We start from the raw sequence: 27,444 nt of genomic DNA, 5'->3' as shown, positions 1-27,444 counted from the left end.
TGGCCCAGACCACACTCTGACAAGCGCGTCGCAGTTCACGTCGGAATCGCTGCTGAATGACAGACACAAGAGAGGCCTTCCATTTTGCTCTTCCACCCACCCGGTCATAGAATCTTTACATTAAAAAAAGAACAAACTCCAACCAATCATCAGAATCCCCTCTGCGCCTCCTGGTTTACCAGACTAGTAACTTTATAAAAAGCAGGAAACAACTAGTTCTTGGTGAACCTGTGCTTAACTAAGTGGTTATGCTTTTCTCATAAGTGTTTACTTATAGAGTTTTTTTTTGTTTGTTTTGGTTTTTCTCCGGTACCGGGAACCAAACTCACGACCTTGTGCTTGCCAGGCAGGCGCTTTGCCGCTGAGCTAAATCCCCAGCCCCTACTTATAGAGTTATTAATTCATAATGTGTCCTGAAACTTTCCCAGGATCTCTTTTCTAGAAATTGTGCTACTCCTTTTCCATCCCCAAACTCTCTGTCCTCACACCACCGAACCAGCTGTTCCTCTGTTCCTCGTAACAGGAAATGCTGGTCCTGCTTGACTCTGGGTCCAAACCCTGACCTTGCCTCAAACTCTAGCTGCTGTGGTACCTGCTACTCCTATTCCTGCTCAGGGCTGGCTGTTGCTGCCTAGGACCCACCGTCCGAGCAGCCCAAGCTTTCCTTTTGGGTGTCCAGCGGTGCCTTCCTTGGGACCGCCTCATAACAGGGTGTGCGCATTGAATCGACTGCTGAAAACTAGTATCAGCTGATGCTCAGGGACCAGCCCCTCACTAAAATTCCACACAGAACCGTGCTCTACGTTCCTGTGAAGTGCTCTCCCACTGTTTTTAGAAAGTAAGCACATTTGTTGTTGTTTTTGTTAGTTTTTAAAAAGTATAAAAAATTATAAAATCCCAAGGAAGTCGCAGAACTATTAGTTTTTGTTGTGTTTTTTTTTTTTTTTTACATTAAGGGAACAATCTGTGTGATATCACATTCTGGGGAATCAAGATGAGTAGGGCTTGATTAATTTAGACTGCAGTATTTATATCTTAAATAGTCTAGCAACAAAGAAGAAAAAAATTCAAAGCTACAAGCAAAATGTTCTTGGAAGTGTACCTGTGGGAGATTAGTTACCGGATCCCTCTCAGATACCAAAATCAGAGGATGCTCAAGTTGCTTATGTAAAATGGCACAGTATTTGCCTACGTACATCCTCCTGTATACTTCAAAACACCTCTAGATTACTTAAACACCTAATACAGTGTAAATGCTATGCAAATAATTAGTATATTGTATTGTTTAGGGAATACTCACAAGGAGAAAAATGTCTGTACATGTTCAGTACAAATGCAACCATCATAGACCTAACTATATTTTGATCTGTGGTTAGCTGAATCCAGATACAGAATCCATGGATATAAGGGCTGAATATATTTGGATTTAAAAAAAAAAAAAGGTGAGATTTCCTTAACTACCTTCGTAGGTTGAAAACAATTTAATTTCCATATAAGCCATCAAGGTGACAAAGTGAAGGCCACCTGCACTTAAATTTCTGCTGGTAGAATCAGTAACTGGCAGATACACCGAAGCCACGTCACACACATTCAGAGGAAAAAGTTAGCTCTATTAGATCATCGAATCCAATTCCTCCTAATTGTGTGAAAACTTTGCTCTCTAGGGGAGAGGGTGCTCAGAGAGGAGTGAGTGTCTCGTTGCTGGAGTCCCCCAGATCTACCACCAGCCCACTTCTTCTGAAACTTGGCTGGCTGCCTCCCTCAGAAGTTTTCAGGGAGAGACTTTCCTTTTTATTGAAATGCTGATGACTCTACTTGAAAAAAAAAAGTCTCATTACAAAAACCCTCTCTACTGCTTGCTTTCTGAACTTTAATAAATCCCGGATTAGTATGAAAACCACCCAGGCACTGACTCTCCACATTTCCCGACGAGCTGTCTGGAGCTGGCTGCTTCTTCTTCGTGAGTAACTTCCCCAAGTGTTTGGAAAATTGCCTGATGCCAGGAACTTAGGACCACCAGATCAACTTCTCAGAGCAGGACAGGCAAATTTATTTTTATGTCAGTCCTGAAAGCTGGCGCTAACCTTCCCTCCCTGTTTATCTTTCACTCTCTCCACATTCTCCTTGTCATTTATAACAATTCATGTATGTTCCTTTTTTTCTTTTGCGATGCTGATGGTCAAACCCAGGTCCTTGCACATGCTAGGCACTTAGGCACTCTGTCACTGAGGTACATCGCCAGCCCCTATGCTTTTTTTTCCTAGACCAAGAATGGAATCTGTGCCTGTAATTCCAGGACTTCAGAGGCTGAGAAATTATCTAAAAATAATAATAATAAAAAAAAAGGGCTGGGAATGTAGCTCAGTGTGAAGGCTCTAAATTCAGTCTCCAGTACTATAGACAAACAAATAAATAGAACAGAATCTGGATTCCCACTTAGCACCTTGAATTTACAACAGGTGGGTTTTGCAGGCAGCTCTTAGCTTTGCTGCTTCTCATGACTTCTCCGTGACAGGAGCTTTAGAGCTAGGAGGAAGCCTCCTTCCCAATTACTTCCATTCAGGGCTGCCACTGTCTTTAACTGCATCCCCTCCAGATTTCTAGGAAATTGCAGTGCTGTGCTTTTCTCTCTAAAGAGTCATATTAATGTTTCCAGTCGTAACATTTTTGCTGGCTGACACCTCATGTGAGCTCACAGCCGCTTTCACAGTTTCCAAAATGTCCTTCCAGCCTCCACCACTTTCCTGTCCCTTGTTTCCTTCTGTCCTTCTTTCCCTCTGGCTCAGCCTCCAGGAGCCCAGGGCTCCAACCTTAGCTACACCACGGCTGCTGTCACTCTCTTAGCAGGTGTCAGGCTTAGGCAAGAGCAGGTCGAAGTGCAGAAAAGGGGGGCCATGGCAGTAACGCTAGAAATAGTCATCCTGGGGGGGTGGGTAGAAACCATGCAATTGAAGTGTTCAGGTGAACTGAATGTCCAGCAGATTTGGAAATGTCTCCTCTTATTTACAAAGTGGTAAATAAAATTTGCTTTAAATGCAGAGAAAAACTTGATTGTTTTAATTGTGGAAAATACAACATATAATGTACCTTTTTATTTTTAATCCATTTTTAAAAAATATAGGAGGCCACATAAACTTGTGTAAACATACGCAGAGCCATGCTAATCTTCTCTTTTCGTCCCAGTTTTAGTATACTGCATGTGCTGCTGACGCAAGCACCATTTTAACCACTTTTAAGTATACAGGTCAGTGGTATGAAGCACATTCACAGTGTTGTGCAGCTACCACCACTGTCCATCTTTACAACTCTTTTCTGCTTGTAAAACTGAAACTGTGCACCCCTTGAATACTAAGTCTCTATTTTCCCTTGGCCTAGCTCCTGGCAACCACTATTCTACTTTCTGTCTCTGAATTTACCTTTTTGGGTACTTCATATAAATGGAATCATACAATGTTTTCCCTTTTGTGTCCAGATCATTTCATTTAGCATAAGGTCCTTAAGATTTATCGACGTTGTAGCATGTACCAGAATTTCCTTCCTTTTAAAGGCTGAATCATATTCTGTTACATGGATATACCACCTTTTTTCTTCTTTTTTTTGGTACCGGAAATTGAACTCAGGACCTTGTGCTTGCCAGGCAGGAGCTGTGCCGCTGAGCTATATTCCCAGCTTCTGTTTTTCTATTCAAAGTGAAATTTATGAACTTTGTATTTTGACAAGGTATGGAGTACAGAGTCAGTGGAATGTGGTGGAAACTGCGCTGAACTGGACATCAGGAACCTGGAGCTTAGTTTGGGCTCTGGGCCCCGTGACCTTAAGTAGGGTGGATTGGAGGCGCCCTACATTAGAACACATTGGGTTGCCTGGGAGGAGTGCAAATATCTTGATTTAGTTTCTGGGCCTCAGAAACTGCATTTCTAAAAAGCTTCCAGGAGTTTTTTTTTATATTCAGGTTTGAGAACCACAGTTCCAGGCCCTGTGCTCCCCATCTGGATTAGGCTGGAGATTTTCTTAAGAGGGCTGCACCCTTGCTCCGAAGAACACCAGAATTTCATAGAGGGACAACAGGGACTTCCAGGTAGGTGGGGACAAAGCCCAGAGAGAAAAGGGAAGATCCAGCAGCAGCGCTTGGGGACTACCCCTAGGGAACTCAGCTTTCTATCTTTTGCCTTTAAGATTCCACAAAATTCTTAAAAGTAAATTTAAAACAAATAGGGTCACAAAAGCATAACTATTAGATCTCTAATTTCATTTTAAATTAAATGAAACAAAATGAATTTAAGCTACTCAATGAGTCTGTGAAATTATCACTGAGTTTTAAACATGATTATTTTATAAACATAATTGGTCAATTCTCTTCTTCTGGATTTAACATAAGGCAGTCTTAATTTAATTTGAAGCTCTGGTGAAAGCGTTGCAATAGCGTTTTGGCTGTCCTTCCTGCAAAGCTGCCAATGGGCCATTTCTATAAATGGACATTTAGTGTGCTCTGCAGATGTGCATTACGGAAGTATACTTTGGTCCATATGTCAAAACTCTACCCAATCTCAATATTTTTAATTCTTGATTGAAAACTATGATTTTTTGATTCCTCCTTTTGCATGCTGACCCCACCTGTGCCTTGTCTGCTTTCAAACCAGCCAATTCACGCTTTGCGGGAACTTCCACCCCTGTCCCTTAGTCATCTCCAGCCAAGAATGGGCCCTTATGGTGCGGTTCCAAATCCCTGCCCTGGCTATGGTGGACACTTTCCCCCTTGACTCTGCTGGGCGCACGGATATTTCCTCTGAGGATCTGTGCTGTGTCTGAGGGGGCTGGGTCTAGGACTATTGACCTTGGAACCATGTGCTGCTAGTACAATTAGAAGCTGCCACCAGCAGAGCCAGCTCTGGCTGAGTTGATTCTTCTGGGTCCTAAAACCTGCCAGTAAGTGTTCCTCCTGGGTTACTTCTCCACTAATTTTTCTCTGCACCCTACTCAGTTTTGCTTTCTTTGTGGTAACTGTGGCCTCAAGTTTATGTCCCTGTCTAAAAGGATGTATAATCTGCATTCGCTGACTGAATTTACATAATGCCTGACTTTTTTTTTTTGGTACCGGAAATCAAACTCAGGGCCTTCCCCTTGCCAGGCAGGTGCTTGTGCTGCTGAGCTATATTCCCCGGCCCGATGACTGACTTATTCTGAGGTTTTTGTCTCTAGAGGTGTGTGCTCTGTGGCTTGCTGTAGGGAGATGAGACTTTTCTTCTAGGGACATGTCTTATTCCTTGTTCTTAGACTGCCAGTTTCTAAACCAGAAGGTGCCGAAAGCCACATCTGTGGGGGATTGTCTGGGTTTGGGGTTATGTCAAACGAAGAGAATGCTATCTCTCCCTGAACAGGATAGTAGATGGTTTTAGAACTGGGTAAGAGGCACCCAGTCAATAAGGCATCCCAGTTCTGGACTCTGGGTCTGGACTCTTTGTGAACATAGGGAAGATTCTAAGGTTCAAAAGGAAAAGTGGTGCTCATACAGGGCTGGAGACACCCAGCCCCCAGGGAGTTCAGCTTCATCAGGGGATACTTTGATAGAAGCTGAAATTAGTTACAGATAATCCAGAGGATGCCCTTTCAGGTTCTCATGTGGGACCTAACTCAGAGAGAGGCTCTGTAAGTCTTCTCTGGCCTAATCCCAAGGAATTCAGCCTTCCCAGGTCATGACCCTGGGGCTGAAAGGCTCAGGAACTACTAGGAGATGCCCTGTTAGGGCCCCACTAATGGGTTGGGGACTAACTCAGGGGTAGGACTGTTAGGTTTCCCACAACTCCTGTCCACAAAACCCATTTTGGGATATGCCTCATCTATCCCACCTGAATCCCTGTTTAAATGCCTTCTTATGAGAAGTCTTTTTTCAGTTATGGATATTCAGTCATGCAAGGAAAAAACTGGGTAGATTCTCTGAGGATCCTGAAAAATTTGCTGATGGTTTCCATATTCTAACAATGGCTTTTTTTTTTTTTTTTTTTTTTGAGACAAGGTCTTGATGTGTAGTTCAGCCTGGCCTTGAGTTTACTATGTAATCCAAGCTGGCCTCAAACTTGCAGTGATCATCCTGCCTCAACCTTCCAAGTGCTGAGCTTACAGGTTAACAATAGCTTTTGACCTGAGCTGGTGAGATATCTAGTTCATCTTGGTTTCTTGTTGCACAGAAGTAGAAAGGAAAATGATTGTAAAGGCTGCAAAACAGGTTGATGATAAAGCCTGTATAACTTCACCTCTGGTAATCAGCCAATTGCTGTATTATTTGGGTCCCAAGAGGGGCCCTAGTGGGATTATAACACAGTGGGTGGAGAAGCCAAATAAAAGTTATACATCAAATCCATCTTTAGCAGGTATTCGACAAGGAATGACTGGACCTGTGAACTACAACAATCTATTAGTGAAGGCTTTGATGAGACTCCAGTTCCTTCTCAGCTCTGGCTTAAAGAGGCAGCCCGTAAAGACACTAATTTAGATTCTGAGAATTTAGATTCTTAGAGAAGGTCCGATTATCCTAAAGCAGTATTTTATTAGGCAGCTCATGATATTTGGAAAAATCTCTAGGAACTCTAACTGGTCTTTAGTAACCATGATGAAGTAGAAGACAAATAAGAGTCGAGGAAGGAAAAGAGGCAGCCTGAAGGCATGCTCCTGCTATCTGGTAAGTCTTAGGACAAAGCCCACAGCACTAGAGGAAACTGAGGTAGTCCAAAGAGTGACAAAGGCAAATCAGAGTTCTTTGAGTGCTATCAATCAGGGTACTGGGCAAAGGAATGCCTGCGGAAACTGCCTAACCCTTGTTGGACCCATCAGGACGTGGAAGAAGATTTTTGGCATTGGAAGAGGGACTGCCCTCGTTCCCAGAGAAAGATGAGATCACCTCTCACCGTGGTGGCCAGGGAGGAAGGCCCAGCCAGCAAAGGATGGTGCCTGAGGCAGCCTGCACGGGGCCTGTTCCAGAGTATTCACTTGATTTACAGGAGCCTTCAGTGACTCCAGAAGTAGCAGGCAAACAAATTATGTTTCTCTCTGGTACTGGGACAACTTTCTCAATTCTAGTTTCTTATTGGGGTGAGCTTTCATTCTGTTCTAAAGTTGCTGTGGGCCTCGAAGGAGTTAACCACACAGATTTTTTTTTTTTTTTTACCCTTGCTCTGTACTGACATTTGGAAGATTTCACATCCCAAATTGCTTTTATGGTGATACTGATACTGGGGTGCCCTATATGAGTGATTGGAAGAGATATACTTTTCCTACTCCAGACCACTCTGATGTTCAAACCTCTGGCAACCTAGTTGTTAAGGACTCAGCTTAACCCTGTGGAACCTGGTGTCTTTGCTGGAAATTGATCCCCAAGCATGCTAAGGTGGCACCCCGGAAAGGGCTGTCTAGGCCACTCCAGTAGTCATTTAGCTAAAGGACCTAATCTATATCCTCACAGAAAACAGTATTACCTTACCAAAAAAGCTAGGCTAGGGTTAGAGCCCATTATTGCGAAGTTTTTGACAACAGGGTTACTGGTGCCATCCCAGTCTCTGTGCAACATACCCATTTTACCAATAGTTAAGCTATTGGGAAACTGTTGCCTAGTACAAGATCTCAGCCGAGTGTGGTGGCACACGCCTATAATCCCAGCACTTGGGAGGCCGAGGCAGGAGGATCACCATGAGTTCAAGGCCATCCTGGGCTACATAATGAGTTCAAGTCCAGCCTGAACTATGTAGTGAGATCCTGTCTCAAAAAAAAATTAAAAAATTTTTTTAAAATCTCAGAGTCATCAATGGGACAGTGGTATCTATTCACTGATTAGTAGCAGACCCATATACCATTTTATTTCAGGTCCCAGGAGACTCTAGATGATTCTCAGGCCTTGGTTTCTTGTTTTCTGTTTTTTTTTGGTACTGGGAATAGAACTTAAGACTTTGCACTTGCCAGGCAGGCACTTGTGCCGGCGAGCTATATCCCCGGCCCTAGGCCTTGGTCTTAAGAATACCTCTTTTTTTTGTAGCCCTGTGGATCCTAACTCCTAATAGTTGTTTTCCTTTGTATGGGAGACCCTTAAACAGGATTTCACCAACAATACACTTGGACTGTCTTGCTTCAGGACTTTAGAGATAGCTCCTGCCTATTTGCATGAGATGTAGCTCAAGACCTGAAAGATTTCAAGTTCAAAAAGGAGGCCTATTACAGCACATAGACAACCTCCTCATTCATAGCCCCACTAAGGAGTTACCTGACAAAAACACCGTTAAGACTCCCAATTTTCTAACAAAAAGGGGGCTACAAAGTAACCCAACATATGCCCTCTACCTAGCGCGAAACACCCCCACTACTATGGCACATGGGCTCTTTGTAGGGCCTGAGCCCATAACACTGCTACCCAGATGTGTCCTGTCTGTGCTCTCCATAATCCACAGACTCATCCTCCCCTATTTCCCAAGCCAGTGCAAAGACAAGCTTCCTCCCTTGGAGAAGACTGGCAAGTCGACTTCACCTACATATCTATATGTAAGGGTACACACACCTTCTGGTGTGTATTGATAACTTCACTAGATGGATAAAGGTCTTCCCCTACCAGGTCAGAACAGGCCTTGGAGGGGTAAAAGTCCTTCCCTTAAAGAAGTGATCCCTAGGTTTGGACTGTCGAGGTCTATGAGTAATGGAGCCTCTTTCACAGCCCAGATCACACAGGGAATTAACAAAGCACTGGGAATCAAGTACCATTTCCACAAAGCGCAGAGACCCCAGTCATCAAAGAAAAGTTGAGAGCCAGACAGACTCTCATGTAAACTGTAGCCAAGCTGTGTCAAGAAATCTACCATAAGTGGGCGGATCTCCTTGCAATTTCCTTAAAGAGGCCCCCCCAAGGCCCAACTTAATCTCAGCCCATTTGAGATGCTTAGGAGGTCCTTTTGGACACTTGACTGACTTACTGACACTGAAACTTCTCAGCTCCTTCAACGTGTGACCCATCTGGGAACTTTACAAGAGGCCCTCCAGGAATATGCAAGTAGGAGTCTTCCACTCCCAGGCATTGACCTTCTCAGCCCAACGTCTGCTATGGTGACCATGTCCTAATCAAGACCTAGAAGGAGGGTGGACCCCACGGCCAACTCACATCTAAAAGGAAAGGCCCTTCCACAACTCAACTCCTCTAACTACTTCCTCCACCATTAAGGTATAGGATTCACTGCTGCAGAGAAAAACCCAAGCTGCTTGAGACCTATGAACCAGTAGATAACCTTAAGTTTCTTTTCAGAAAAGAAAGCACCAACCACCCTTGAACTAGATAAACAAGACTTTTGTTCTAAGTAAATTATGTGGCTAGTCTTGCTTCTGTCCTATTTACTGCACGTGAGGTCCCTGTCCAAAGTTATAACATGACTTCTTTAGGTTTTTTTCTGTTTTAGGATCTTCTTGGATGCTTCTAAAACCATCTCTAATACAGATAATAAACAGTGATTATTTACATAAGAACTTCAAGCTAATCACATCTTTCGCCTATCGTCAACAGCTACATAAGAACTTAACAGACAGCCTAGAAACCTATGGCATGTGTGTCACAGCGGGCTCTTTGTGATCACTGAAAGCTCCAAAAAGTTTGCCATTGCTGGCCTTGATGAATTTGCCCAGAGTACTGCCATCCTTCAAGATCAAACACTCACTAGCAGCAATAGCCATAGAACACTGCAGGAAACTAGATTTCCTGACTGCTGAAACAGAGGGGTTATGTCTGTCTCTAAAAGAAAAATGTAGCTCCTGTGTCAGTCAGTCTGAAATAATGAATGATACAGCACAGAAACTGGCTGACCATGCTTCTAAAACAGTGATGGCGAACCTATGGGACAAGTGCCACCGTGAGCTTGGTATCACTGAAAGCTCTAAGAAGCTCGCCATCACTGTTCTAAGATCTGGGAAGAACAATCTGAGTCATGAATATCCTGGCCAAGTATCTGGAATTGGGGATTTTAGTTACTATCCTGGACATGACCTTTATTAATGCTTCCCATAAACTTAATATTTAGATCTTACATACTTAATCTCTTAGTCAAATTTGTTTCTTCTTGCTTGATAGCTGTTAAACTACTGGTGGTGGCCTTAGCCCAAGATCAGAACCTGCTTCCACATCATGGTTCGTCAAATCCTCTGAGAAAGAACTCAGCTCCCTTGACCTCAGATCAGCCAGAACAAGGGTTCCTTTGTCTCTGCATAGGTAGGGCCAATGTCTCTTTTCAACTGGAAGTGGCCATAGAAGATCTAGCTGCCTACTTCAACACTCCTTAAAGATTTTCAGGGACCAGCGTTCTCAGAGGGGAATAGTCCAGTTGGATACAATGGAGCTGAGGAAGTCACTCCCTTCCATGCATTTAATTCTAAGCAGTATCTTATGGCCATTCTTCCTGCCACTGTCCTAAGAGAGGTAGAAAATAAAATAAACTAAACTCAGGAGACCTCTGATGCTCTGGGCAAGAGCACATGCATGTTGGATCTCCTACCCTGACTTTCAGTCAACTTTACCCTATCCATCTCATTATGTGTTCATAAATATGTACTACATCTCATGAATGTAATACAATTGGAGTAAATCCTGGGACAAGCATGCGTGTTGAGAGCCCTTAAGGTGATCCAGCACACAGTCAATTATTCCTATCAATCACACCTAGAGATTCAGGGAAAATCACCTGGGCTGAGGTGCATATCTTTTAAATTCTGAAAGCCTGATTTCTCAGGGTCTGCTGTTGCTGTTTCCATGTGCTATGATCTGTGTGCAGTGCTTTTACTTCTTTTGTTCCCTGCCACCATTTTTCTGTGTGTGCCGTATCTTTTATTGGAACAGACTTGCCCGGAGCACAACTTCCATGGTCTTCCATAAACGTAGCTGCTTACCACTTGCTACTGAGCGTACATTTGACAGTTCTTTGCTCATCATACACAAGAGTCTGGACTATACCTGCAGTAACACTGCCATCTTTGGTCAAAGGACTGCATATCAGAAAGATCCATTACAAAGAAAAAAAAAGGGATGAATTATATGTGTGGAGGGAACAGAAAAAAAAAAAAAATAAAACCCAAATCTTCAATTTTCCAAAGGCTTTGTAGTTTCTAGCTTCAGTTCCTGTCAAAGACCAAATACATTGTTGGGTTCTAAGAGACACCTCTCTGCAGTTGTAACTAAGCCTCCATCTCCTTCTTTCACTTAAGATGGTTTCTCTTGCTTGCAATTAAAGGGCAGTCACTGATATACTCTGTAAAATATGAGTCCACTCCAGCTCGTAGGAGTATTACAAGAATCAGATGAGAGATCTGCATATCTGCCATGCAAGTGTTAATGCTAATTTATTTCACAGTGTTATTGGTATTATCTGAGTCTCCCTTTTCTCCTTTGGAGTCAAAGATACTGTATTTCTTGGCCAGGCCTAATATTCCAGCTATTTTCATTTGGAATAAGGCATGGAGGACTGGAGGGGTTTTGAAATGCAGCAAAAGGGGTAGTCATTTTGAAAAGCAAATACTTTCAAAGAAGAGTAACATAATTAAAAGACAATTGAGCACTTTCTATGTTCCAGGAAAGTGCCAGGAATAGTCATTCACTCCATCTTCCTTGCCCTCTATGTGTCAGTAAGGGGCTAGGGCTCCCCTGCTCTCTTCTCTCAGAGCTTACTTTGGTACCTCTGGTGAGAGGAGTAGGCAGCCCGGCAGTTACTGGGTACAGGACGAGAGCAGGAGGGGGCACAGAGGAAGGCGTGTGACCCAATACGTAAAGACTTGCTGGAGGAAATGACGCTTAAGCTGCAATCTGAAGCATGAATAGAAGTTGGAAGGTCCATTGAGAGAGAAGAACACTATGGGATGAGAGAACAGCTTGCTCAAAGCCATAAAAGTGGAAGACCGCATAGCACAAGCAGGAGCTTGGCACAGGGGACACTGGTGAGTAGAGCAAGGGCCATGGCGTGTGGCATCAAGACTTCTGGACTGGACCCTGGGAACCTGGGAGCTGCTGGAGGTTTTCAGCAAGAGGTGGATTTGGTCATGCTTATACACTGGAAAGACCTCATCCCCTTGGCCAGAATGGAGAAGGTGTGCTAACCAAGTCTAGAGGTAGGAGGGCTGGTCAGGAGGAGGTTGGTGCAGTACTCAGGGCAAGAGAGGTCAGTGCTTTGAAATCTGCTTTAGGAGAGAAAAAGAGGTTAGCTCACATATATAGCATTCCAAATGATTTCCCTTGCCCTCATTTGTAAGGAATTATGATGCCATTTTACAGGTAACACTCGGGAGGTGATAGATTATTCACCCAAACTCACGCAGCTAGTAAATAATCCTGAAAGTCTGGGGATTTAAAAATATGCCACTATGCTCTGCAAACTGACCCTCTAGCAGGACTTAGATGAGATGTAGGGCAAGTGAGTTTGTGGAAGAAAAGGTCTAGGTTCAAGTCACAAGTGGTCTTCCAGGACAGTCACCCTGGTGGAGAATGGGAGATACACGGTGAAAGGGTAGGGAAAAAAGTTAGCAGGGAGCTCAGGGGAAGGCTCCTCAGGATAGGGTAGAGGAACAGCAGAACCAAACACTGAGTATTTAGCAGGCTCATTTAACTGGCTATTGGGTATTTCCTGCACTCTCTGTGCTTTAAAAAGTCTACAGTAGCTCTGGACAAGCAGTGGCGGGGAAAGCCTCAGAGTGAGGGGAGGGCCAGGGCACAGGGTACATGCACAGCCCTTAGATCCAGCTCCTCCATAAACTACGCCAGGGCAGGTGGCACAGCCTCTCTGGGGTCAAGAGTGAGCTCTACATTTTTGAGTCACTAAAAGACGGGAACACAGTTGGGAAAATGCGTCGTTAGATGATTTCATAGTTGTACTAATGTGTGCTTGTGCAAACTAAGATGGCCATAACAAACCAGGGGTTACAATCTTATGGGACCACTGTCCTATGCTACAATTTGCTGTTGACCGAAATGTTGCTATGTGGTCCATGGCTATATATTATATCCTGACATATTGTGTTATTATCCACTTAAGTCCTCCCTGCAGAAAGACTGCCCTGGCACTCACAGCTTCCCTTCTCCTGGAAAAAGGTCTTTGGAATCTGAAGCCTGCCGAATAAAGTGGTGACCTTTAACAGCTAACAGGCTGTTGGTTGGAATTACTGACTAGTTCCCTGTCCCATGGCTTCTTATCCGCCCCCCTCAAGATTAGAAGAAAAACTCAGAATTGAACTAGTTTACAAAAACACTGGAAATACAGGCGATTTGACTTTGGTTTTAGGCTTTATTTTATCCATTTGGCAGTTTGCTATGATATCTGAATTCTCAAATGGCTCAAAAGGTCTAGGTTCAAGTCACAGGTGTTCTGCCTTCAAGAGTTCTGAGAGCACCTAGGACCAGGGAGTGAGGGAAGTAAGGGTGGGCGAGTGCTTTAAAGGGAAAGTAGAAGAGGGATTGGAGGACTCAAGCAGAGAGTTTTGGTTTCCAGAAATTCCAGGTTTGACTTAGCAATTGAAATGCACCTGATCTGCTGGTAGTACAATTCAAGTTAGAACACTGGACGGGAAGCTCAAAAGAGTAATTTGCATGCACGCCCTTAAAGGTACTTATTGTGGAAATTTATGTGCATATGAAAGTAATTCCCAGAGAGGGCCCTTTGAGGTTGGCCCTTATCCCTGCTCTCCACTTCTTCACAGGAAATGGGTAAAACGGCTCAGGGACAGAGAAGGGTCAGTGTAGCCTCATCTTCTAGTGATTTCATGAGATCTGAGAGTTTTTTTTCCTAAAAGTCATTCTTGGATTTTCTCTTTTGAATATTGTTTTGTGTCTCTGCCTCTTTAATTAGAGCTAGAAATTCAATTAACAAGGAGGAAAAAGGAGAAAGTCTTTTCAAGCCAATTTCCTTGTGCTACAGAAGCTTTTCAGGTTAGGTCAGTGCTTACCTGAGCTGTTTACCTCTCTGGCTGTTGACAGGATGACATGTGACTTGGCCAAAAGCTATAACTGACCATGGCCGTGATCACTACTGTCTTGGCTTTAGAGACTGTTCTTGAACGTCTTGGCATAAAAGAACAGTTTTGTTTAATTAGGCAAATGTTTCCCCAAACATTTTATGTATTTGTTTGTTTATTTGACAACACCTATCAAAGAAAGAGAACACAACTATGCCAAAGTACAATTAGAGGTCACAGCGCTATCTTAAGGACTTTGGGTTTCCTGTTGACTAGCCTACATTTTTTCTTCACACCAAAACTCACCACCCCCATCTCATCCCTAAGAAAACTGACACTACGAAGTGGACAGAATTCGAAAGATGTTGAAGGGAAAGCTCATACGATGTTTTTAGGCTACCGCACTTTTTTCAGATTGCTTAAAATAAATTATATGTGGTCCATTTGCAGGGCAGCTCTTTGAGTTTGGGGCAATGAGGCATCTGCTAAATCAGCAGCCCCCCTACTTCCCCCCACCAACCATAAGTGCGTCCAAACCTGACTAGACTGGTACTTAGAAAGTAGACTGAGAAAATGGTTTGAACATTCAATCAAATTAATCTCTCTGCATGGGAGAATGTTCAGAAGGTATAATTAACTGAAAAAAAATCAGGAAATTGATAGAGATATAGTTCACTAAATTAAATGCTTATATACACACATAGGAAATATGCTAAAATGGGTCACAGGACTATAGATATTCTTTTCTAGGTAGTACAGGGGATTGACTCCACGGGAGCTCTACTACTGAGCCACACCCACCCCCTTTTATTTTTTATTTTGATACAGGCTGTCACTAAGTTGCCCAAGCTGGCCTTGAACTTGGCAGTCCTTCTCTCTGAGCCTTCCAAGTGGATGGGTTACCAGCATGTGCCATTACGCTTGGCAATTTTCTCTTCTTTGTGCTTTTCTTATTTTTCTAAACTTTCTAGGTGGTTAAAAGCACAGGCTTTGAAGCCAGACTACCTGGTTCACATCCTGGCTTTTCCGCTTCTTATGGTGACATTATGCAAATTATTCAATTTTCCTGAGCCTTGGTTTCATCTGTAAAGTGAGGATAAACCCTTCAACTGTATCTATCTCAAAGGGTGATGAAGAGAATTAAAGAGTTAATATATATAGTGCTTAGAACACATCCAGCACATAGTAAGCATTAAGTACTTATTAAATAAAGAAAATGTTAAGTTTTAGCTTAGTCAAATTATGGTTAATTGGGGCTGGGGATTTAGCTCGGTGGCATAGTGCCTGCCTGGCAAGCCCAAGGTCGTGAGTTCAATTCCTGGTACCGGAAAAACAAACAAACAAACAAAAACCAAAGACAAACAAACAAAAAACAAATTATGGTTAATTTTCTCTGTCATGCTACTTGCCGTATTTTCTATGACATTCATATTTTTATGATATGTATTGCTGAATGGATATATATATATCCCTGTGCCTATGTTTGTCTTCAACTAACAGTTAGGGTGGTTGCATGACCTCTGGTGGGTGGCTACAATTTTTAGATATTTGCCAGGCCATGACAAAGAACAGAGACTTTCCAAGGATATACTATAACCCCTCCTCATTTGGGCATAGATGAGTTACGGAAAGACTAATTCTCTCCTAAACCACTTGATATACTATCACAATTTGGTTAATGATGTTCAACGATCTGGAAGGATCCTTGACCTTTGGTAAATTCTGCCCCCTCACCCAGAAGTTGAATGCCTTGGGTAAGCCTGTACTAGGTAATACATGCCTCACTCCCTCACGTAGGCCTGGAAGGAGCAGAGGGAAATGAAAACCGACTTTGTGGTAAATATTCAAATAATTATGAAATTGTTAATGAGTGACAGCAAAAGATAAAGGATATAATGACCAGGCAGAATCAACTTGGAAGGATCTTTTCCTAACATCAAGAGTTTCCATATGAGAGCCAATCCACAGTTCTAAAAAATTCTAATGTGTGAAAAATGAGAAATGTATACTTTATGTTGTTTTGCAGACTGCAGAACTAAATAATTGAGATAATTTTTCCTCCTGAGATACAAAATGTTCTGCTGGTATATTGCAGCCCAAGAACTGACAGAAAGAAGTAAACTGAAAAAAAAAAAAAAAACAAAAAAAAAAGTCACAAGGGTGGGGAAATCCTGCCCTGGAGAAAGAGTCCACGATTTCACTGCAAATCATGTAAAATCACTACCAGTACCATTTCCTTCCAGCCAATGAAAAAAATCTAGAAAAAAGAAACTCCAAATAGCTTGTTTACCCAGCTGTCTGTACAAAGTGAATTATTCATGATTAAATGTGAATAATAAACCTATGCAAATATTTGTTGTAGTCTCAATTTTGAAGAGGTTAGGGGAGCAGCAGGAAATGAAGTCACTTTAAAGTGATTTAGTTAACTCTTGCCTTTAGAAATAAATTGGAAAAATAGACCTTGATTGTTATTTTATATAACCTTCACTTACAAGAAAGAAATTAGTATTTTCCTTAGGAGCATTATTATCATGTCCTATTGGAAATAACAATTAAAAGTTTCTCTTAGTATCATGACCTTTATATAATTTCCTTAGAAACTAATTTTGAAAGTTTTTTTTTTAATTCTCTGGCTTTGGAGGGTTAAAAAGCTTACAGCAGAAGTTCTTCTATAATGGGAAACCTTAACTGACAAGTTTCCAAGTACTTGGTGCTTACTGTAAATTTTTACCTATAAATTTCAGTTATAGGTTTTTGATAAAGGGACTATTACAATAATACTGATACTTGGCAGCTTTCAGCTGTTTGTTTTTTTGGTTGCAGAATGGGTTGAACAGTTTCCATCAGAACTGTTAGGCTAATGACTTTTAGCTAGACCTGCGTTGGATTTCATTTAGCCTATCCATTCTAAGAAGCACTTACAATTTAAGCAATAACAAGATACTGAAAGGTGTTTCATCATCTTGCAAGCTCTGCAACTTTTCTAAATCAGTTTACACAGTGTGTCATCACCATAATCTCTTAAAGAATATATAGCACATTAATAAGTGTTTCCTATTATAATTGCAAATGAATTTCATTAATAAAACCAACTTCCCCTTGAGCCTCACCTGGAAGGCAGAGTTGAGTCTGACTAGAGCCAATTAATCATAGACTAGGTTCAGATGAATCTCTCTTTAGCTCAATAGTAACTCAATGCTTGGAGAGGGGACAGATGTTTGTTCTCTCCTGGTTCCTGGGGGTCAGACCTTTTCTAGAATCACTGATGCGCCATGGGCTATATCCCCCACCTTTGGAATCTTCCATCCTTCTAAGCCAGTGGCATGTGTGCTGTGGCGTGCTGTTAGCACTGACAGCTCTAAAAGGTTCACCATCACTGCAACAGTCCTGGAGCCCAAGTACAGGGACCGCAGGCACCACACCAGATTTAGAGTAGACCATCATAATGCACCACTTCCACTACCTGGTTGGTAAAAACCTCTGGATGAGGGTGAGACTCACTACCCACATTTTGCAGCTAAAGACAGAGGAGCAGATCGTTAAATAAATAAAAGGAAACCAAGGTTAAGACTAAAATCTACACGTTGACAAATCTCTAGTAAATTTTCCATGTTATACTGCACTGCAGCATCTCCCAGTCTACCAAGAAACCAATGTAATGGTGATTTTCCAGTAATCAGCACAATCCTTAGTACTCACTTACCCTGCCATTATCCTTTTATTCTGTTATTGATATTTCTGGATATTTTCTAAGCATGAAAAATGGTGGAACAAGCTGAGGGATAAGGGAGTAAAAAGCAGTCTAATCTATTTCCAGGATTTAGCTAGCACTGTGTTAAAAACAATCTAAATTTCTAGAGAAGATACTTCTATCATCTTCTAGAATGTGAATGCAACTCAGTGTACCCCGAGTCCATTTGTTTTATTCTCTGTTCCCTAGAAAGAACTATTTCCTTATTTAAAAATTAAAACAAAACCTTAACATTGTATCTCAAAGTTCATTGGCAGTGTTAATAATTGGGAGATTTAGGCCTCAAACGAAAGGTGATAATAAAGAACCTCAAATGTCCAGGAAAATGTGATCTACATTTAATAAAAGCTCATCAGTGAGTGAAAATTGGTTCCATTTCGCTCTTCTGTTGCTGGTAGAGTCTGTAGTTATCTTAGCAAATTTTCACCTCACTGGATAGATACTTGTCTGCACTCTGATTTAGTTCAATGGTTTCCATCTCACACAGCTATAGCTAGGGAGCCATTGCATTATGCTTGGAAATTTCTGAACATTCAATGTAATTAATTCCTTTAATAGGCTATTTTTAGGGAAGGCCCATTAGCAGACATCACTCTGAATTAACATCTTAGTCCAAGAGAAAGCTCTTTGGAGGGAACAGTGGAACAGATAAATCTTTGTTGAGAGCTGTGACTAGGGGACTTAACCGCATTCCTTGTGGTTTCAGAATGACATGCAGATTCTGGGACCCATAGATAGGCAGAGATAGCTGTCATTCTCGGTAATGCCCTGACCACACCAGTTCTTTAACACAGAGAAAGAGTTCCAAATGTTATAATTTCTTAGAAGAAAACTGTGGTGGGTGTGCACAGTACAGGCAAAGGAATGAAGTCAATTCTGCCTAATAACGCCAAGACAGAATGGCTGCTGGCTCCTTTAGGCACACTTGAAGCCTGGGAAAAAGTTCTTTCTACATTAACCTATTTAGGATTTTCCCCTGTGGATCTATCTTGCTGAATACTAATGAGGTCCTTCTGTAGGATCCCAAGTACCTTCTTTCACATTTTCCTATATGATCTGTAGAAGCAGACTGTTTTGGCCTCAAAACTTGAAGCCTGCTATGTACCAGCTGTGTGGCTTTGGGCAAGTGGTTTAACTTCCCTCTGTCTCTTAGCTATCTCATCTGAAATGGAGATAGCAACAGTCCCTGGATGATTTTTCTGCCTCTGAGCTCTTTCTTCTGTAATTCCTCATTTGCATGATCACACTCTCCCCCACATTCGGGGCCGCTTTAATAATCGTGTCTAGGGTAATGTACGGTACTATTTGTTTAAAAAGACAGAAAGAAATGAATGTGCGTAAGCAAGCATGTTTATTGTTTATGCCTAAAATAGCTCTGGAAAGACATATGAGAAGGTGGTTATGTTAGATACCTATGGGGAAGGGAACTAGATGGCTGGGGGGTGCGTAGGAGGAGGAATGTTTTTCTCTATATATTCTTTTGTTCCTTTTGAATTTTAAATCATGTGAATGTATTACCTAATCAAAAATAAATAAATAAAATGTAGGAAATAATAAGAACCCTGCCAAGTTCATCTATCATTAAACAAATATTTACTGGGGATCTACTACGTGCCAGGCACATAGAAGGGTGAGGGTGTCCACAGCTGTGATTGTGTTTCATCAGCGGGATCCTTCATAAACTACACGTCACAGGTCGTGCTTGCTTGTTTAGCTTTAAAGCTTGCTTACAGGAGAGTGAAAGTGCACGCGGTAGTCACAGCGGCCGAGGCTGGCATCTGATTTAGGGAAAATCTAGGTCAGGGTCAATTATGCTACAGAGGATGCCCCTGTACATGCTGAAAAGACATTAAAAAGCTTAGAAAAGATGAGGGTATCAGATAATACCTCATAACTAATGTTTACTAAGCATTAACTTTCTGTGTGCCAGGCATTCTTCTAAGCACTGTGCCTGCACTACAGTAACTCCTTTAGCCTCCGCAGTAATTCTGGGAGAAGGATGCTGCTACTGCCCTCGTTTTACAGATGAGGAAATTAAGGACAGAAAGAGCAGATGCCTTGGCCCGAGTCACACTGCTAGTAGGTAGTAGGATGACCAGGGCTTGAACTCTAGAACCTTAGTTTTAACCACTTTATACTTTTGGAAAAAAGACTCTGAAATATTCCTTTGCTTCCAAATCTCTCTGTTGAAATTCTATCATGCATAAAAATATCTAAACTTTATAGCTGGAAGAGTCTTCATTATTCAGTTGGTTCAGTTCTTACCCAAAAGGGCAATACCCTATACACTGGGCTTGAACACTTCCAGCGACAAGGAATTCATTGCGGCCGGAAGCAGTGAGCAGCTGGCAGTTCTAATTGCTAATAAAAACAGGAATATGTTGGTTGCCTTCCATGTGCCAGGCACTTTACTAGAGGATGTAGGAGAAATTCTTTCATATGTTGAGGTCAGGTCTGCCTCTCCTTGACTTCCTCTGTGGGCCCTGTGTTCTGTTTTGAACAACACAGCATGTGTCTATGGTTTCTGGTAACTCGTGTCAGCCCTTCACATGCTTGAAGACAGCTATAAACTCTCTTGATATTTTCTCCTTCGCTGTTTATTCTCTTGTCGTGTTGTAGTCTCTAGGTAAGATTCGTTTTCTTATTAACAAGCTTCTGTTTTAAAATGTGGGAGGGCGGCTTGTTAAGCATAATTTGATGTTTCCCTTCCATGATCTGTCCTGAGGGAAAGGGAGTTTCGATCTGGGGAAGGGTGTGGGGAGGTGCTGAGAACAAAGGCAACTGGGAACATGGTCAAGTGCCAACCCCAGGCTCCGAGAGGATGTGGATGTAGGAGTTCCGAGTAGACAAAAAGCAGCACAGGGATCCTAAGCTCCTGGAGACTACGGAAGAGGACACGCTAAGAGTTTAAAAATAGCAATAATGATGAACATCTGTGGAGCACTGACTATATACAAGCTGGGCAGTTTGTTTGCGTCACATTGCTTAATCCTTCCCAGAGTTACAAGGCATGAACCATTATTAGCCACGTCTTACAGATTGAGTAAACTGAGGGCCAGAGAGGTGAAATAACTTGTCTGGAAAATGGCAGTGAGGTTTTTGAACCCAGCAGCCCAGGCTTTTCCTTAACCACTTTGCTAAAAGGAAGATGGGAAGCTAAACTTGCCTTTTATCCTAGAGCCAATTAGTAATTCTTCTAATCAAACCTGGATGCACCAGACTTCTCTAGCCTTCAGGAGTACTGAAACAGTCAAACAGCTACTCCCTAAAGCAACTCTCCTAGTAGGTTTTTCCCCCTAAATATTTGAGATCCCAAGGAATGCTTCTATGCTCCATAAATGCCTCCCAGATGTTTCTGACTGCCTCAACCAGCTGGCCTCACCACTCTTGTACTGCAGAACCTCACAGCCCATGTAAGACCACTGCTTTATGTTTGTTTGTTTGGTTTTGAGACAAGGTCTCACTATGTCAGGCTGTCCTTAAATTTACTAGGTAGCCCAGGCTGGCCTCAAGCTTACAGCAATCTTCCTGCCTCAGCCTCCTGGGTGCTGGATTACAGGTTTAGCTACCACACTCAGCTCAAGACCAGACTAAAATGTTTAGTGAGACTTTACTGCAGGCTCAGAGATAACATAATGGAATTATAATGCAGAAAAACCTTGACCCTGAATAAATCAGCCTACTCTCAGAATTGCTGGCCAAGCCTTATTCCAGGGTCCCCTATTGAGCAAATCTTAGCTGGGACTACCAGCAGGGGGCAGGGACCAGCTTACTCCCACCCTACACAGAGTCGGCCAAGGGTACCTGTGAGCTACCACTTCCTTGTAAAAAGTATGTCACAGCAACTTGACCCTTGCAGAATGTGGAATCCTATTTGCAGAGATGCAGTGCACCCAAGCAGACATTGTAGGAGCAGATTAGCTCTTTAGACCCTCAAATCTGGCCATTTCTCAATAGGAACTTGATTTTACCATTGTGTAACCCAAAATCCCATTAATAAAAATTTGCTTTTACTTTTAACCAAAATAATGGTGCACTCAGTGATAACCTTATTCTATACAGAAACTGAAAATTACATATCAGCTCTCAGCCAGTACCTCAGTACACTAATCACACTTGAAATATTATCTTAAAAAAAACTAGTAGTTTGTAAAGAGGATGTCTTTAGACATTTTCTTGCTCATATAGAATCTTTTTTTTTTGTCTTTTTGAGACAGGGTCTCGCTATGCAGTTCAGGCTGGCCTTGAGCTCACTTTGTAGCCCAGGCTGGTCTTGAACTCACAACAATCCTCCTGCTTCAGCCTCCCGAGTGCTGGGATTACAGGCGTGTGCCACCACGCCCAGCTTCATATAGAATCTTAACTCACTGTGGAAGGCCTAGCCTTAACTCTTGCAAGCACAGTTTGTTCAGTTTCATTTATTATTTGGGATCTCCCTATAAAGGATGTTGATTACAACTGAGAGATACTCTTACAGTAAGGATCTTTGGAAGTCCCTACAAATCCAATACTGTTGGGTCTGAGACCCATACATTGATAATTTAAAATTACTTTGAAAATTGGCTCTCATGGTGAGTGGAATTTTAGAAACACATACACAACTTTGAACTTATGTGAATGCAATTTTGACGCTGATCAGTATTTCCAGTCTCTTTCTGGCAGAAGTGAGCTGGAGATTCAAAGAACCCAGACACCAGAGGGACCTGCAGGAAGGGAAATGAAGGTGTGGTTTCGGTGCCTGGCTTCAAAGGCTGGCGGCAATCACGAGCCTAACCCATTTCTTTCCAGCTAGACTAACTTTCTGTAAAGACAGAAAAACCGCAAACAGCCAAATTCAAACTTCCCCCGCATAATTTTTTAATTTAACAATGTCCCGGTTTCCAAGCTATCGTCATCTAATCTTTGTAATTACGCTGAAGAAGCAAGCACAGTCAGGGTGAGGAAAGGGCTAGTCTCGTATAACTCAGGCTTCCCAGCTCAGGGGCTAGGTTTTCTTCCTTTTCTCTGAAGTTCCAGCTCCTTGATGCAGTTGTGTTTACTCATTCCATTAGAGATAGAGACGGAAATGAACAGACTAAAGATTTCTTTCCTTCTAATAAATCATTTAGTAATTGGAACTGAATACTCTCCGATCTTGATAGTTGGTTGCATGTATGAGCTATGCTGTGTAAAATCAGGAGTTGTCATGTTTCTTAGATCTTCTTGATAAAGCTATCCTTCCCTGTGTGCCCAGCCAAGGGCATAGGCCCAGCAACTTCTCTCTGCTGTCTCATACACATCTGCATCAGAAACACACATTCCGCCTTCTGGCAATGATACAACTGTTTTACTGGGGCCAGGGGTGTTAAAAAAGATAATAGAACCGCTGCAGAAATTTTCTAGACAGATTTTGATTCTAAACTTTAAGGATCTTTCAACCTTTGCTAAATGATGACAACTTTAAATATACATTGAGAGCTAAATTCTCCATTTACTAACAAAATGGCCCAGGTCTGGTGGCACATGCTTATAGTTCCAGCCCTCCAGGGCTGAGGCAGGAGGATCCCAAGTTCAAGGTCAGCCTGGGCTACATAGCAAGATCTTGTCTCAGAAAAACCAAAAACCAACAACAAAAGAATCCAAAATGGCTCCTTCTGCAATCCAGATTGACTAATTATTCTGTAAACTAATTTGCTACGTGAGTCAAAAACTCCTAGAGTCTTTGTAAATCACCTTTGTGTTCAAATGTTCATCGTGCAGGCAAGCTCACTACTGCACAAGGTAGCCTATTTCAAAATTCTGACAACCTGTGGAGTTAAATATCTCCTTGTACTGAGCCAAATTGACCTCCTGTAGCTTTCACCAATTTGGTCTTAGATCTGCCCTCTGGAGAGACACAAAATAAATCTAATCCCTTTACTAGACAGCTAATCTCTTTATGTGATTCTTGTAAAAGAAATTACGGTGACTCAGGCTACAATTCTATCAAGGATATAATAAACTCAATACCTTTCCACTCCTTTTCCTTTTAGTGGCAGAGCAGGCTTACATGAATCCACTTAATATGCTGGGCAGGGAAAATGCTCCCCCTGGCAGGAGCTGCTTCAACCCAGTGCAAGGCGCCAGCTGGAGGGCTGCCCCGTACAGTCCAAAGTGGATGTGTCCAGCAAGGGATGGTGCTAGACAGATGGGCTCCCTTGGAGTTTCCTCTCTGATACTGTAACACACAGCCTTCTGCTGGCAGACAGACACATCTGGCCTAGAGATTCTCCATAGTCTGGACCAGAGGTCACAAGTTCTCAATTTATTGTGTGCATTAAAACCCTGAATTTTCCACAGAGCCTACCTCTGAGAATTTGATTTGGTGGAAATGAAGCAGGCCCAATTATCCACATCTTAAGAGCATTCCAGGTACTGATGGCCTCAGTACACTTTACATTTGAGGAAACACTGATCTAAGTGAAGAAACTACCCAGTGTAAAAAAAGAGAAAAAAAAATCTTGTGTTTTTGGTTTATTTAACCATAAAGCACATACACTTACATTTAACTTTTTTTTTTTTTTTCCTCCGGTACCGGGAACCGAACTCACGACCTTGCGCTTGCCAGGCAGGCGCTTTGCCGTTGAGCTAAATCCCCAGCCCCGACATTTAACTTATTGATTCTATTCAAAGTTTTTAGTTTCATGTTATATCAATAAAATTACTGAGTCACTATTCACTCATACTAATCATTAAGTCTATAAAAAATATTCCAGGATGAGGAGATGAATAACACTATCTACAGGTTATAAACTAATATACTGAAGTATTTACTGGGAAATATTCAGCATAGGACTTAAAAGGGGCCAGGTTCCTGAATGAAAGCGTGTCCCCTTTAGGGGTGCCCAGTAGGACATGGCCTGGGGCTCAAGCTGCGGAGCTCTATAAGGAGAGGATGTGCTGGCCCTACACTTAGCTGATACGTTATGGAGCCCATGTTGGTCCCACCCTTAGCTGATCTACCTCGTGACTAAAGCTAATACATAAATCATCCCCGACTAAGCACCTCCGCACAAACCCTATACAACTCTGTGGGAATTTTAATAAAGCTATAGAGAGATTCCAGGACACAAGTTACAACAAGTTAAAATATTTTATAGTAGTCTAAATGCTTGGAGACTTTTATTATGAGAACAACAGCTTGTAGGTGCTGTGGTTCTTTTATAAGCATAAAGTGTGTCTCATCTCTAACTCAGACTTGAAGCTATCCCAAAGCGGCCCTGGCCACATTTATTCTTTGTGGCAAAGTGAACCTAAGCCCTGCTGAGTAGTTTAGCACTCAGTAGATGGACTAAAAAAACTTAGAAAAAATTTTTTAAAAGTTTGGTTAGAAGAATTTACTTTTCTGCTTAGATACTTCATACATGTTTTTGCAAAATACAACATTATTTTAAAATAGCCATAGCATCTAGCTTTCATTTTCTGTTAGGGATGAAGCTTTTCACTGGTTCGCTGACCTTCCTCTTCTTCCTGGAACTTTCAGAACTTTGCTGACTGCACACAAAATTCATTCTTTGCATCTGTGAGAATTACCAGAGAAAGGCACAGTTTAGCAGAGACTTTGCCATGTGCACAAGACATATGTAAGACAGGTAGACCAAGCATTAATCCCTCAAGCTCATAACGGATCCAAACCTGCTTTTCTGTGGGTTGGTTTGGCCCTGTACCAAGGCCCTGCTGGCAGTATCAGATTCTGGTATTCCAAGTTTCAGGAGCTGAGGTCCCCCGAAGGCAGCCTGTTTGGGGACACTTTCTTGGCTCTCTCTAGTGAATTCAGCTCATTCAACTCTTAAGGGAAGTGTTGTCGAGGTGTGGGGCCAGCACGGAGCAATTAAGCGTCACAAGAGATCTAGATCACTGATTGCTTGAAAGGCAAACCTAATTTAAGTCCCAATTTTCGTTAGCAGAGACATACAGCCTGTCTTTCCTGTGTGTTCAGATTAATGAATTAAGAAGGGCCGTGACACTTCTGCTGAAGAGAAGTATATTATTGATTAAAGTGAAGTTGGCTAGTGAGTTCTCACTCAACATCACCATCTCCTTTGGGCTCAGCTTTGGTAAAGATTTTGACTTATTTTCAGTTAACTAAGTAACAACTAGACACATTTTAACCAGTCAGGCACCCCCTAGATGCCCGGGTCCAAGAAACACATGGAGGGCATTTATATTTTTCCAGCCACTAGATGGGAGGAAAGGTTTTTTTCATGTCCTCTGCTCTTTCCTTGGAAGGAAAATGGACTACAACATCTTTTAGGGCAAGACTTGTCAGAATATCTAGCAGAGGCTCCAATAGTATTCCTTATTTTTTTCATAGTACATTCATGTTATTTTAATTGTTGATGTAGTATTACTACATAATAGTAAGAATGTCAGTAAAGCATTTAAGTACCGTGTAACATGATTTGGTCTGAAAATGGGTGGTTTAAACACTATGTTATGCTCTAGTTTTATTTTTTTAAGAGTAGGAAAATTTATTGGAGAAAAAGAATGGGGAATAGGAATAACTCCTGACAAGAAGGGTCTTGAATGGGTTTCCCTAGTTTTTTGTTTGTTTGTTTTTGTTTTTGTTTTGAAGCAAGGCCTCACGGTAGTTCAGGCTGGCCTTGAGTTCACTATGTAACCCAGGTTGGGCTCAAACTTGCAGCAATTCTCCTGCCTCTGCCTCCTGAGTGCTGGGGTTACAGGTGGGATTACAGGCATGCACCACCACAACTGGATCGCACTAGTTTTAAAAAGCAGTTGAGTTCCTGGTCACAGAGACCACAAAGTCCCTCTAGCTTAAACTAAGACACTGACTGTAGAAAGTAGTGAAACTCTGAGAAAATAAATAGAGCTGCTTATCAAATACCTGGTTTGCTTATACACGCAAAAGTTTGAAATGCCAGGTGCCACATCACCGGGTGGTGGCGCACGCCTGTAATCCCAGCACTCAGGAGGCTGAAGCAGGAGGATCGTTGAGACCAGCCTGGGCTACAAAGTGAGCTCAAGGCCAGCCTGAACTGCATAGCGAGACCCTGTCTCAAAAAGACAAAAAAAAAAAAAAAGTTTGAAACGGCCTGCTTTAAAGTAAAGGAAATAGCAAAGTACAAATGCAAATCACATAAACAACTTCTTTACCTAGGAGATGAATTTGTTATGGTTTGGTTACAAGGAAGAATGCTTGGAAAATTCAACTTGTCTAGAAATGTTGCTTGGGCATGCTTTCCACTGAAACCAAACTATCCTTCCGCTATCAAGGCTGGAAACATGTGAAATAAGAGAAGATGGTGTACAAATTCTCAAATGACAAGTTGGTTTGATGGTTTAATACTTTTGTTCTATTTTTCTGCTATTGTTCAAATAAACCAGGGTTTTATTATAAGTTGCAGAACTACAACTTTATTGTAGTGAGTTAGTAAAAACATCAACAATGTATCCAATCCCAAGACAACCAGTGAGGTATGAGAATTCTCAATGGTTTATAGAAAATTAGGAGTTCAAAAGCAAGTTTGTTATTAGGGGACACTTCCTAACATAGATAAATAATCTGTACGAACTGTATAAAACAACACATTTATCCAGAAAAGGAATATTCAAGATACATTTTTCAGTAGAATATTTGATTCCAAAGCCAACTGACCAAGCAAAAAGATAGCAATCAGGTAGACTAGAAAGATTATCCGGGTGACATGAAAAACATTAGATGAGTATCAAATGATTCCTAGTGCATTTCATATTATATATAT

The 27,444-nt window shown here is 41.9% G+C and overlaps 1 protein-coding gene across 4 annotated transcripts in view; it reads right to left on the bottom strand.

Annotated features, from left to right (window-relative positions):
- Positions 1–27,444, bottom strand: part of Hormad2 (HORMA domain containing 2) — a 153,536-nt gene that overhangs the window by 14,693 nt on the left and 111,399 nt on the right. The window contains exon 11 of one of the 4 annotated variants that reach the window (XM_005396243.2): positions 25,042–25,239. The exons of the other annotated variants lie outside the window; for them this stretch is intronic. Within the exon in view, the coding sequence (XP_005396300.1) occupies positions 25,135–25,239 (105 nt within the window). The 3' untranslated portion in view covers positions 25,042–25,134. Of the gene's footprint in view, positions 1–25,041; positions 25,240–27,444 lie in introns of those variants that run through there. 4 annotated transcript variants of the gene reach the window in all.

Source organism: Chinchilla lanigera, unplaced genomic scaffold, assembly GCF_000276665.1.
Source record: "Chinchilla lanigera isolate Chin_1 unplaced genomic scaffold, ChiLan1.0 scaffold00054, whole genome shotgun sequence".
NCBI lineage: Eukaryota > Metazoa > Chordata > Mammalia > Rodentia > Chinchillidae > Chinchilla > Chinchilla lanigera.
This window is presented reverse-complemented; position numbering and strand designations above follow the sequence as displayed.